Raw genomic sequence first — 14,954 nt, forward strand, 5'->3', positions numbered from 1 at the left:
AAGAACTGTGGGCCCGTTGGGAGAAACGTAGAACTTACTTATCTGAATTCGTAAAATTTTCCAAAATGGTGGTATGTATAAGTAATGAGGAACATGGACAGACTTAAAAAGTTTCGAAAGCACACAGTGGTTGAAGCAGCTTATCTGTGACGAGAGATGCATAAGATAGCACAACACGGTATTCAATACGAACTAATATGAGTGGTCATGTATTTCTTATTGAGGATCCAACAGTACACAAAGGAAAACATGCCCAGATTTACCAATAGGCCCACTAGACTCAGGCCTAGGGGCGCACAATGCCAGAAGACGCAATAAATTATCATTGAATGATTTTTTTCTTATCTTATCTTTTTTTTTCTTTTTTTTCTTATCATCAAAGGGTCAGGTGCATTCTGTCGCCGCACTGCCTATTCACAGAAAAGTGATTTTAAAACAGTATAGAAATTCCGTAGCCACTTATAACTCTTAGACGTCTCCCAAGGATAGGAGCTGAAAGTTCGGTATAACATCTCTTTTTGGTCTTTTTTATTAATTTTGGCTCATCAGTTGCTTTTAGTTAAGTCCGTCAACTATCCCCGACTTTTCGGGAATTACCCCACAAATTTCGCAAAAATGTAGCAGCAAATACACTTGGGCCTAAGGGCATCAAAGCTTTAAATCTAGCCCTGAAGATAAGTGATGTGGTCAGTGGCATGATCCTACTGTTCCCGAGAGAAATACCCGCTGATGGCGCTTGCTTCCAGTAGAAAAATACTACTTCAGACTTTTCAACATATAATCCAAGACTGAATTTTGCATACTCAAATTGTAGTGAAGTCAAAATATCGCTAGTTCGCTGGAAACTGCGAATCAATTCAGAATATCGTCTACAGACCAGACAAGAGACAAATTTAGACCGGCGAGGACACAATACGCTGGTGCAGTCAAGTGGGCATCAAGAAGTCCATTGATTATAGTCTACTGATAAAAGATGTTTCGATACACCAAATAAATTGACCAGTAAAAAAAGTTTATCAAACTAGACGTATTTTTTAAAATTTCTTAGTAACATATATAGCAATAATGTTTCTTTTGTGGCATTACTATCGGGTTTTTTTCTCAAGTATGTACTTACTGCTTCCCTCAACAACCTTTCTTATTCCAAAAAGGGGGCCAGCAGTATGTTCGTGGTCCCTTACAATCTGATAACCACCAAGACAATTTGTCACCATACTCTGTCAAGTTAAAAAACAAACGTAAATAACTTGTATTATAATTTAACATTAGCAGCATTCCTCAACCCCCCCCCCCTATTAAATTTTATCCAAGATAAAAATGGTTTAAAACCCCCTCCCCAGTCTTCAATACAAAAATACAAATGAAAATATTTTTTCTATGATCTCCTAGTGTTTATCAAAAGTTACCCAGATACTGAACTTGATTCTTCTGAACCAAATGAAAAAGAATAAGAACCAATTTAGTCTGATCAAAGCCGCAACCCAAAATCAGTTGGAAGCCCCTGGTTCAAAATGTAGCAAAGACGCACAAGAAAAGGACTAGAAAGTTGTTTTAAACGAGGCATACCTCAAGTCATCCCAAAGTCCTTAAATAAATGCAAAGACGATAAACCAGCTCTTATGATTCTTAGCCAAACAAAATGGGTCTCGGAGGAGGAGTTCAAGCCGCCTGACAGAACTACTCGATTTAAAAACTAATTGCTTATTCTGTTCAAGCAGTTTTCGAGAAGACTCACAAGAAGGATGACAGCTTTCACGTTTGTACAACATAGTTCAGAGAGATGCTGGAAGCAGTTTTTCAAGAGCAAAATGATCACTCGTCTGAAATAGTTCAAGGCCAAATTCTAGCAGCAAATTTGGATCTGCAGGCATTACCTGGATACCTTGCATCTGGCGAAAACCTCCCTTTGAAACATAAAGAGAATCGAGATTGGAGTGCAAACATGCCTCAAAAGCAAGCATTTGAAAAGGTGATATGGTTGTTTGAAGCAAATGATGACGAACAGTTAGAGTTCATGATTTGGTCAACATGATGGATGAGTTTCTTGTTGATTGAAAAGAGCCTTTGTATAGCGAACTTTACAAAAATAACCATGTCAAGGAGAGATTTGGCACTGGAGTGATGACTGCGAAGACCTACAGTAAAGCTAATGTTGTTACATCAAGGCCCATGGCTCATGCTATACTGCAAAACTTAAGCATAATCAAATGATACCAACGACTATCGACAGAAAATAAACATTACTAGTGCGGCTGCTGAGTGGTTGAGAGCCATAGAAAATGCATTATTTAGAATATATCTGAGAAAATCAAGAAAGACGACCTGGAAGATGTGAAAAAAACTTAAACTGACTCTGAAGTGCCTCCTGAAGAGAACCTGTTTGTGGCAAAGATACTAAGCTGAACATAGCTACCAATGGCCAAAGAATCATGCAAGCCAATCAACCTAAGGCTGTTCAACATCGTCTTTAAGTAAGACCTGCTGTGAAGATTCATCATCAAGTTAGGCACCGCCTAGTTGATACTCTCAGCGCTATGGGTTTTGTTCATCTTACTACTAGACCAGTTGACTTGAGTAAAATGCTTCAGCGTCTGCAAACATTGAAACAGAGGTGTTGCAAGGTAAGCTCTGTGTCCATCATGTTGCTGACAATGCATAACATGCAACATAAGAAAAATCAATGGACACAACATCATCAATGCTATGGGATTGTTATTTGTAATTACAACACTTCTTTGGTCGTCACAAGCACTCCAAAACAACAAACAGTGAGAATTCTTTAAAAATGACTTTTCTTTTATTTTTGATTTGCCAAATGTTTGAGAAATATATCCATAAATGCAGCATCACATGACATCTTACTGCAATAAAAGCAAATGGTTTCAGTGACACTTTATTGATTTAGGTAACGAAAAAAACAGGGGCCTCTTCACCAACGTATTGTCTTCTTGACTATTCTGCGTTGAATATTGTTTAATGTGTTTGTAAGACTATTTGACTTAATTTTATATTTTTCAGATTGTAAAAGCAAAATTTTTCTATGAATAAAACATACTTTTTAATATGCTTCTTAAACAAGTTTTGTTTAGGTTCTTCAACAAGCCAAAATCAGTTGCGTATACCCAAAGCTATATAAATATATATAAATATATATATATTCATAATATATATATATATATATATATATATATATATATATATATATATATATATATATATATATATATATATATATATATATATATATATATATATAGGTAGCTTATCAAATATTCAGTCCAGAGGAAAAGCTTTCAAAAGTACCTTTTTAGTCACAATGAACACTATTTTTGCATGTTTAACAAATGTTTCAAAGTATTTTCTGCATGCACCATCCAGCAATATATCTCTCAACCCAAGATATAAATTTACATAGAAGACTCTACAAATAGGAAAAAAGCAACAATACTAAGTTTAAAACTGAACTGTCTACTTGCCTTTTCTAGAAAGAACGTTTCTTCCTTTGAGAGCTAAGTCTCTCTTGACACTCCCCATAGAAAGGCCAATGTGTTTCTTGCCATGTTTTTTTGAGGTTCCAGATCCCTCGTCTTCTCCATATTCCATGGTTCCAGGCCAGCAAAACTGAGGCTTAGTCACTGAATTTCTTCATTTTTCTGAAATAAAACGTTAAAAAATATAATAACTTGGAAAAAAAAGGATGTCCAAAGAAAGAACATATAAGGAAAACAGTCAACCAAGTTCATATGGTTTTTAAACTTAGATAAGGACGAACGAGACATCTAAAAATTCCAAACCAGACAAAAATATTAAAAGAAGCTCCTATTGTGTATATGTAGTATTAAATGTACTAACAGCATAATATCAAACATACTACATACATACATATCAAACAGCATATTTTTTTAGTTCTCAGTTTGTTAATTTAATGAATTACTTAAAAAAGAAACTTAATTTGTTTTAGAAGGCACTATAACCTGAACCATGAGTTTATTTAATGATAAATTTCCAACAACTTGACAACTGTGTCTCCCCTATAAGGCTTCATGGTCAAGAAGCAAATGGGGAAGGAACACAATGTAGGCTTACTGATAAAAAAAAAAGAATAAAAAAAATAAAAAATAAAACAAATGCAATCCCTCATCTAAAAAATCTCACAAACTATGATCAGACAGTTTCTACTCATAAGATATAAGTAAATAGTAACCCTTGTCAATAGAAACCAAAACTTTCAAAAATAAAAAAGAATTATTAATTTAAGAGCTAAACTTTATTTTTCCCTTTTTGAAGCAAAACTCCCCCAAAATGGAAGAAGTATTGATCAAATGAAATTCAAAATGTAAGAGCCCTAAAGCCACTATCCCAATAATATGAAAGTTTCTACTTTTTCAGACAAAAGTAATCATGAATGTATTTTTCCCCCTGGATGATCAAACCAGTAGTCATATGTTTTTGAAAGAGGATTCACTTGTGTGAGCATTTCAAAGCTATTTAAACTATTTTCAAGGAAGAAAAAAAAACATTACACCCCAGGAAAGTGCAGCATTCTAGCATTCTAGCATTCAACTCATAAAGACCAAAGTGCTGTCAAGCAAAATTTTAGGGGATTACTGAAAGGGTGTTTACATAGCCTCCAAGTCTTAGGGGCCCTATTTGCATACAGTACCATATACCATATGTCCTTAAACTTAAATGCAACCCATAACAGCAAGATTATAACCAATTATTCATCAAATAAAACTTATATTTAAAAAGTATTGCATAATTGCATGCCACCAATTATTGTTTTGACAAATTGGTTGTTCTATGGGGAGGTGGGTATCTACACCTAATAAAACAGTTTAGAGCAATGTCTTCAAAATTCCTATGAGAGGTAGGCTACATCCTATAAATACAATAAATACTCATATGAGTCTGGATTTGACCTCTAAACTCTTTCATTAAGAAAAATACATATATTTAGATGAAAATGGGATGGAAGCATGCAGCACGAATGTCAAGGGATGAAAGTTACCCATCTATTCCAGAGATAATCATTTATTTTGAAAAATATTACTTTATTTTTAAATGCAGATGAGCTAAATCAGCTATTTTTCAAAGCATTGCTTTGCAGAAGTTTTGCTTTAGTTAAAAAAGTAGAAAATATTATGTTCAACTTTAAGTTTTAGTTTTGTTTTTTTTTTTTGCTTTTTATCAGATTATTCATTTTCATTTCAGAGCGCATGAAGAATGGTGACCCAGAAAAAATATGCAGAAACAAACAATTCTGCCAGGAGGGCAACCCCCTAAATGTTTTAAAATAGTTCGTCTTTGGTATCTTCATTCAAAAATGCCAGTTTTTACCATTTTGAATGCAAGAATGAAAATAAATTGATTAGTATCATCTACTCCTGAGAGATTGGTAGATGAGTAGATTGGATGCATCTACTCCTGATACTTCTGGCAGCACCTTGATTTTTAATATCTTGGATGGAGCTTCTTCTGGTTGACTAAAAATCCTGTCACTCAATTCCTTTGTCAAGTTGGCATGTAAGAAGTCATTCCATGTAGGGTTGTTGGATTTTCCAGTAAAATTTTCATTTTTATCAAAAATTAAGATGCAAATATGCACCAGCAAATATAAACAAAAATTCTCAAATTTTTCAACATTTATATTTTGGTGGATGGAGATGAGAACAGCAAACTGGGCTAAAAGAGGCTTCATTCCTTCAAGATTCATCCTTCCTCTTGTCAAGTTTCTTGTGATGAGGCAAGAGGTAGAATTTCTTCATAATGTATTTTAAAGGTTTCTGTGTTCAAATGTTCAAGAATTGATATGTGGGCTAAGTGAAGGTCTGCAGAGATTTGTGGTAGAGAATGATGAGACTAGGGGCATCTCATAATGTATTTTAAAGGTTTATGTGTAGTCACTTAGTGTAGAGTCTGGAATTCAGGAAAGAAAGATAAAATGTTCAAGAATTGATATGTGGGCTAAGTGAAGGTCTGCAGAGATTTGCAGTAGAGAATGATGAGACTAGGGGCATCTACATTGACCTATTGCTGGTCAGGTTTACAGGTTCTTCTATTGAGAACTTGGGCAAAAAATGTGTAAAAAAAATGGCTAATATTTACTTCAGCTAATTCCCTTTTTCAATTAGCTTACTTAAGTAATTCTTACACTAGCAAAAATTCTCAACTTTTAGATGAAGAATCCACTTAGAAAGATCCTGAGGGTAATTTCAAACATTTTTAAAATTAAACTACTACATTGCCTGAAGCACACAAATATCCAGAAAATTTTGAAAAATACATCTCCACCTTCCTAATATTTTTTCAATTGACACCTTAGCTTATCCTTAATATTCCTTAACCTATAGCTAATGCTGCTTTTTCAAATCTGAGTCAAAAGAAACTGTAGTTTTGACTATTTTCACCATCTAGGGGGCACTGGTCTTGGGTGAGCTTGGAAAATTTTGTGTTTTAAAAGAGGAAGTTTTAAAAATAAAAATAAACAACAAATGACAGCAAAGCAAATAAACCATATACATTTCCCAATTCTAATCTTAAAGGCTTCAGGAATATATATTAATAACAATAAGGTGTATTACCTGTTTTTTTTATTAAACACTAAATCAAAAAATTAAATAAAAAAGTGAACAACAGTCCATCACAAATGCAAATAAGGTCAGCTTTATGGAATTAACATAAAAACAACACAAAGAATCACAGGATTAATATAAAACATAAAAAAAAACAATAAATCTTAAGAAGAACCATAAAAAAATGTTCTGTGCCAAACAAACTCTTGAACTTTTGTATCCTTTCTGTAACAGCCATAAAAGGTTCTTACAAAAAATTTGATATTGCATAAAATAAACAAGAACATCCAGTTTTTAAAAATGGTAAAATGAATGGAATAAAAGCTGTTGTTTTTTGCACCTATGAATTTATAAACTGGTTAAGTGAATCAAAAAAAAATTCCTATGGAAATAAAAATGTAGGCTATCTTAGTAGACTGTAAGTACTTGAATTATTTACTTAGAGTAAATTCCAAATCGATTGTATTTAGTGATTACTTTAGAGTTCTCCTATCCCAGGGCAGAAGATTTAGGATATTTTGACAATACTTATAGTAATAAGTTTGTATTGTTCACTTTTTACCTTCCAAAAAACTGTCTAGTAGCCTAAGGAAAAAACAATAATAGGTGCAGAAAGACATAAGCATTATAAATATGAGTAAATAAAAACTGGGATGGAATAGCCAACCAGTCAGCTATCAATAAAGTTTCTATAGTTACACATGTTTAGATTAACCAACCAGATCGCTGTTAGATCTCATCTATATATATAATTTAACCTTAGTTAGCCAACTAGTCAGCTAACAAGAGAACTATATCTACTTTATAGAATCAGCAAACTAGCTGGCTATTAATAAGTATGTAAACTTCAATTTAAAATTGCCAACTAGTCAGCAATCAATAGAGTTCCTTAAGTTTCACATGTTTTGATTAGCCTACCAGTTGGCTATTAGATTTCACCTATATACACTTTAGCCTGAGTTAGCCAACTAGTCAGCTAATAAGAGAACTGTATATACTTTATACAATTAGCTAAATAGTTGGCTACTATAATCCCTGTGTATATTTAAACTTTAGTTTAAAATAGCCAACTAGTTAGCTATCAATAAAGTTTCTAATACACAGCAGAATTAGCTAACTATTTTGCTATTAAGATCCCAGGTATATACACATGTTAATATTAGCCAACCAGTAGGCTATTATATCTCATGCATATATACACCAATATACAGCCTGTACATTAGCCAACTAAGTACCCAACTACTCTGTACCTATACAGCCTGAATTGGCCAACTAAGCAAACTATATATACTTTATGGAATTAGCTAAATAGTTGGCTACTAAAATTCCATTTATATATAAACCTTAGTTTGAAATAGCAAACTTGTCAGCTATCAGTTTGATTTAGAGTGCCTGTTAATTTAAACTTTATCTTAACCATCATTTTGATATGATTGGCAGGAAGGGGTCAGAGGTGGGGACGTGGAACATCTTGCTTTCCACTCATCATCCCTAAACAATATTTAGACTGTTTGGCTATACCACTTGGTTATAAACATCCTAAATATAGCCAACCAGTTGGCTACTGAAAAACAGTTCAATTCAATTTATTTTCAAAATGGGCAGCAGACAAGCCAAATATTCACTTAGTTGTCAAAACATAAATATATATACAACCTGTAGTCAACACTTATGAAATAATTTAAAATAATTCTAGTCATCTGCTTAAAATCAGTACACAATAACTGACTAGTCAAAACATAATAAAAATATAACTAGCCAACTAAAGGAGCAGACAAGCCAAATATTTGTTTTAGTTGTCAAAACACAAGTACATGTACAATCCATAGTCAACACTTATATGATAATTTAAAATAAATCCAATCATCTACTAAAATCAGTATGTCCACTTAAAATCAGTAAAATATAATATAACTACACTAACAAACTGAAGCTGTCGCTATTCCTGCTTACTAGCAGTAGCATTAAAAAACTTTACAATTGAGGGAACATAGCTTTTCAAATATCTGTTTTGAGACACATTGATTGGCTGTATATGAGGTACAGCTTCTGCCACTGCTCTTTCTTGATGTGGTTTGAAATCAGGGGGCAGTATGGATCAATGGGATGTCCTGTTCAACACCCCTGTACCAAAAGCAAGAGACAGTTTTTGTTGATGGCTAGCAAGGGAATCAAGGCCAAACTTTTAAAGGAGGGCACAGTATGGGACTTTGGGCACTTTTGAAATTACCAACAATGCCCAAAATTGAACTCTCTCAATCATGTCTGACTGCTCCTGCGTTAGGCTGTAATGCCAAATTCCAGAACAGTATTAAAGGTAAGACCATATAAAAGAGGCATAAACTTGCAAAAGGTGATCTGAAGGAACTCCATGTAAAGAGAGCAGCTTCGGGGAGCTAATACCTGCATTACTTCTCTGGATCATCATTTCTGTCTGTTTCTCCCACTTTAAATCAGCAGTAAGATACACCCAAAGTAGTTTAAGTCCAGTTATACAGCTGGAAGGAGGAAGGGGAGGGTAAAATTCTGGGTTACTTTCAAGAAAAGAGAAAGTCAGCAGAACAGACTTCTGGACATTAAAAGTCATCCTGTCTGCAGCAGCATCATCTGATATATCAGCCATGATGGTAGCTGTGCTGCTTTGGATAATTTTGTAGCACAGTTCTGCAATAAATAAATAATCAACATATTTCCAGCAATCTGGTATGATTATTGCCAGATTGTTTATCATGATTAGAAAAAGAAGTGGACCCAGTATTGTGCCCTGAGGCACTCCACAAAATATAGGCATTTCATCAGAAAAAGTCAATTTGTACTTGGTATGCTGTGTTCTATTTGCAAGGAAATTAGCTATAATTCACGCTAAAAAAGGGTAGACATTAAACTTAGAGAGGAGCTTCTTTATCAGTGCACTATGACAAATTAGGTCAAAAGCTTTCTTTAGGTCAATTGCTATCAGATTAATCCAGCATTCAGGCTCATCCAGATGTTTGAGAATTGCACCCAACATACTTATCAGATAATGGGCAGTGGATGTTTTGGGCATGTTTCCAAACTGTCTAGGATCAATAAGCTCAATTACCTGCTTCTTTACCCAACCAGCCAAAAAACACATAAACTTTGCTAAACACAGGGGTCATTGTAATTGGTCTAATTCCAGAAAAATCATTTGGTGCATCTTTTTTTGGGATTGGTGTAACATATTGATTTTTCCAAATGGATAGGTAATCACCTGATTTTGTGATTAGATTAAAAATATAGGCCAAAGGGAAACATAATCTGTCAGGGAACACTTTAATTAGATCTAGAGGGATATCAACTGGTGTTACACTAGTTCTTTTCAAAAAACTTAGCTTATTTTTACTTCATTTGGTGACATAATAGGGAAATCACAAAAATCAAGTAGAGAACTTGGTATTTCATCTGTTGGTAGAGGAGGGGTGGACTATACAATATTAACCAGGTGAGCATTCAGCTTATTTGTAGTTTCAAATTCTTTTTCATCTAAATTAAAATCCACTCCTTTCTCTTTTTTACCAACTATATTTTTTATTTCTCTGAATCACTTTTTTACCCACTATATTTTTTAGTTCTCTGTATCACTGACTTTGCTTTGACTTGAACAAATGATTCACTTTTCTTTCTATACATTCATGGGCTGCATTTCTTGTTATTTTCTGAATTTTGTTTTTTATTTTATTTGCTTGTTCATGTTTACCTTTGCAGAAAAGCTGCCTTTTTTTAGAATGAGCATCTTTATATTCTTGGTGATGTAAGCATGATCTACAGAATGATGTTTTGAAGTTTTTTTGGGAAGACAAGACTTATATGCACCTGACAAAACAGTTTGAAAAACTGCCTGACTCTTTACACCAATGACTTATAGCTATTTGGCATTGCAGGAAATAGTAACCTACAAGCTGATCTCAACCAAATTTGAGCATGGACAGATAAGTGGCTTCTGTGCTTCAACATATCAAAGTGCATTGCTCTTTATTTTGGCTTTAGCAATCAGCAGCACCAGTATACCATGTACAAGAGCAAAACATCATCAAAAGTCTTGCTTCCTACTTCTAGTAGTGGTAGAAATCTAAGAGTCCTGTTGAATGACAGTTTAAAATTCTACATTCACAGTGTCTATGCAGTTTTGAAAGGAAATGCAAATTTGAGATTCCTGGAAAGAACCATCAGTAGTCAAACCTCTGAAGTTCTGAAACTATGCAAAGCTATGGTTAGGCTGATTCTGGATTACCATCTGCTAGCCTCTCAACACTCATTTTTTGGCATAGGCATAACAACATGATGCTCACCTATAGGTGCCTCTAGCAAGCAGACCAGAAGCTGTCAACCTTCTCTTCTCACCAAAGACAAACAAAGACTTTCCAAAAAGGTGTTCAAATCCACCATTAACACCAAGGTCTGACTAGATTTTTCAGCCAGCAAGAGGTGAATGATTGGAACCAATTAAGCCAAGAGACAGTCTCCATAACCAAACCTGAGGAATTCAAAAAGAGGCTCAACAAGGAATGGAAGGTCAAATCATAGATTCTAGGGAGAAAGTCCCTCCTAGACCTCACTATCATAACATTCTTAGAAGCCAATGGACAATCAGCTTGGAGGATGATGTGGCTTGTCATACCTAACCATCTTGCACACTAAATCCAAAGTTGCTGTTGTGTGGTGGTGCCAACTCTAAATTGCAAGAGAATGGTTCTTGAACCATACCTACTAGGTGATCACCATTACCAAGTGGGCTCAAATTGCATCTCTCTAGTAGGCTACTCTCTAGTTCTAATGGTTTGTTGCTTGGTTCATCAACACAGCAACTGGATCTATTGCTACCTATCATCAAGTATGGAACAAAGCAATCCTAAAAACTAATTTGCTCATAAGTGCAAAGTAAGGTAATTAACATAGAACATAGGGAATACCTTCACATGGTATATTTTTGGTCCTGGATCCATTACTGATTTCATTTTCCTAGCCTAACATCTTTTTAATAGCCTATAGCAAAAAATAGCTAAATTAGAGTATTACCAGGTGGGGTATATACTCTGTTAATATATGGGCCCTAGGCTCAAAAAAATTTATGAATTCCTTAAAATAAACTGGAAAACAAGGAAAATAGAGAGGATAAAGGATTTCCCCTTACAAAATGTGCTAACTATGATTATTCTGCATGTTATGAAGTAATAATTCTTTTCTAAACATGTTTCTTTCTGTGTGGCTAAGCTTCTAGGATTCCAGGCCTACTGCATTTTAAAAACACTGAGGTCAAAAATTCAATGAAATAAGATTAACAAACCGAAGTTAATCTAGGCTACAATAAACAGTGTTTTGCAAAATCTTATATAGCCTACAGGTATAGATCAATAATATGTACAGTTTTCTAAGCCCTGTGAATAAGAAAAAAACATTGATTTTAGCATGATAAAACCTCCCAGGATATAGCTTATTTAAGCCCTTGAAAGTTCCATTGACTTATCTCAACAAGTCTCACCAAAGATTAAGAAAAAAGTGGGTAAAATTCTAGTTAATTGACTTCTTACTATCTTGGAAAGGGTTTAGGTTAGGAAAAATGAAACTTTCAGGAATGGGTCTACAGGCTAAAGTATGTCCTGGGAAGGTATTTTAAAGTACCTACCTCCACTCCTTCTCTCTAGAGGGCCCTGAAATTTGCCTACATGACAGGTCTATACCTATTGAAATTTTGACAAAAAAACATTTTACCTTAATTTTCAGTTACTAGCCTAGTTGCTTTTTCTCTGCCATTAGTTCTGAAAATGCAATTCCTGTTATTTGAGTAGAATCTTGAGCCATAGCCTATCAATGTTTTTTTTCAACATTTAGGAAATGTATTTGTATATCTTTAAAACTTTATACAATGGAATTGAGCAAAGTTATGAAGCTGAAAACAATTTTGATGTACTTCAAATAAGCCTAAGATCTATTTTGCAAGGTTTCATTTTTCTAACACACATGTTTTTAAAGGTCAGGGCCCTCTAGAGGGAGAAGGAGTGGAGGTAGTTGCTTCCAAATACCTTCCCGGGACATACTTTAGTCTGTAGATTCATCTCTGAAAGTTTCATTTTCCTAACCTAAACCCTTTCTGAGATAGCAAGAGGTCAATTAACTAGAATTTTACCAAAAAGAGCATGGTTTACAATGTCACTTATTCAAAGCAATAATAGCAACAAGATACTTCACTTTCTTCAAGCTACCCTAGACCTACTATTATTTGACAAGATACAAAAAACCGACTTGTCGCTTGTTTCTTCCAAAATTTGTCTTATGCAACTGTAATTGTAAACTTAAAAAGCCCCATTATTCGCTCTTTTCTCAAAGTTTGCGAACTTTGTTTAGGGACCCGACAGACTTAGCCTTTTCGGGCACCGATTTCAGCAGCTCCGTGTGCAAATAACAGCAGTACAGAAACAATGCCCTTTTCTGAAATTGCAGCTTGGAGCAATCAAAGGATTTTTACTTGTACAGCTCCAGAGTTGATAAAAGAAGTTGTTTTCATTGTTGTTTAATGACCAAATGCAGCTGGATCATCAATAGCTTCCCAGTCGAGTTTACGCTTCCTCGAGGACCACTAAGCATCCAGCCTTCATTTCAAAATGTTAATAGATTTAGCAGTATCTTTGGCTTGAGAGTATATGTGTGTACCTGTGGCAGATTTGAGTATCTGTGGCAGTGAGTTTATTCCAGCTATTGACAATTCTTGAGGAAAAGAATTGAGTGTCGGCTCTGGTTAGAGTAGACTGCTTAGCAAGTTTCAGGCGTACCAGAAGGTACGTCTTGAAATAGGAGAGGTTATTGAACAAACATCTTACTTGCACTAAGGAAATACTCTTTAGAGTGCTCCCAAACTTCCATTTACATGATTTATTTAAAACAATATTATTCAAGTAGAAGAACTGAACTTTCTCTGTCAGTAAGCAGTAAAAAGGAAAATTTTGTAATCATAAGAAAGTTAATCTTTGTACCTTTTGCATTAAGGTTTATTTAACTTTGATTGTTATTGGGAAATCCCGAAATAGAGTGATTTACGTTAATTAAAGATGGCTGTCGCATAAGATTGACATCAGTGTAAAAAATATTGTGTACCTTTATATTTGGTTTGTAAAACCCACTGATGAATTAAAGATCTTTGGTATACTGACCATATGAAGGGAGCATAATCATTAACCTCTTGATTTGAGGCTGGAATGAATGGTGTGACAAGAGGTGGTTCGTCTCCCTTATTAAATTAAAGTTTATTTTTAAGGGAAAAAGCTTAAATATGCTTGGAGGATGAAAATGCCCTGTAGATCTTTGCATCTAACTCTTTTGCTTAATGGCAGGTAATCAGACAAAAGAAGACAATGTTTGGCAGGGGCAACGGCAAGAGGAGAATGAACATTCGTGATGCGTATACATCAATAGATAGTCATTGATCCTTAGGTGAACATGAAACAAGATAACATAGGGATAAGAGAGTAATTCTTTTTGAGAGTCAAAATTAAGAAAAGAGTTTGCGACCTCAATGTTGGTGCAAGGATCCTACTCGGTGCAGCAGTCCAGTAAGGCAGTCTCTAAAACCATTAATCCCTATGTGATCTGGATCAGACCAGTGTAAGCCAGGTTAATTTCATAGTTGAAAATACTTCGGGTAAGTTGAATTAACATTCTCTCATTCCTGGTCAAACTTCTTGTATATTTTGCACATATTTGGTTACCTAAGGCACACGTAGAGGCAGCAGTTACCGGCTCCATGGTAATAGCCGCTATTCTTCTGAAATTAGGCAGCCATGGTCTTTACCTAGTCCAGGGGCTTGGCATTTACAGCTAAACAATGGTAATAGGAATCCACATTGTGGGTGAAGTTTTTAGCAGTTTGATTTGACTGTGATAATCCCATGTCAAATCTTTAATTCCTTATTCTTCGATAGATCATATATCGTTTGTCATTCTAGCTATACTTATATCTGATCACTATTCTAAAACAAGATCAGTCGTAATGATGATGTCTCACGAGATTTGTTCCTCTAGTCTATTTTTTCTGAGCTACCTATTCTGCACGCGCATCTGAAGTCTTGGATTCTTGCTTACTCATAGAACAATCTCACTTCTTCCATACCCATGATTTCGATGACTCGGTCTTAGTTTCCTTGACAAGGGACTGCCCCCCTCACTCAATTTCTTCTCCGAAACATATTTTTTTATTGGCGTGTTTAATTTAGACGGATTGATAATAGTCCTATCCGGGATTTCATGCTTCCTTTCATCTTATTGCTGCATCTGGTTATACTCTAGCAACCAGCCATGGAGAAAGTCCCTACATTTCTAACTGGTTAGAGCATAACCTAGAAGAATACATAATCAGAAGAGTGTATT

At 34.7% G+C, this 14,954-nt stretch overlaps 1 protein-coding gene across 3 annotated transcripts in view; it reads right to left on the bottom strand.

Moving 5' to 3' along the window:
* LOC136024977 (protein disabled-like) overlaps window positions 1-12,881 on the bottom strand; it is an 85,619-nt gene extending 72,738 nt beyond the window's left edge. The window contains exons 1-2 of one of the 3 annotated variants that reach the window (XM_065700602.1): window positions 12,837-12,881; window positions 3,477-3,653 (exon numbers count right to left, since the gene is read on the bottom strand). In XM_065700602.1, coding sequence (XP_065556674.1) covers window positions 3,477-3,603 — 127 coding nt within the window. In that variant the 5' untranslated portion in view covers window positions 3,604-3,653; window positions 12,837-12,881. Of the gene's footprint in view, window positions 1-3,476; window positions 3,654-12,782 lie in introns of all 3 variants that reach the window. The other 2 variants (XM_065700588.1, XM_065700594.1) reach the window with 2 other exon arrangements.
* Window positions 12,882-14,954: the final 2,073 nt, after the last annotated feature.

Source organism: Artemia franciscana, chromosome 1 (assembly GCF_032884065.1).
Source record: "Artemia franciscana chromosome 1, ASM3288406v1, whole genome shotgun sequence".
Lineage (NCBI taxonomy): Eukaryota > Metazoa > Arthropoda > Branchiopoda > Anostraca > Artemiidae > Artemia > Artemia franciscana.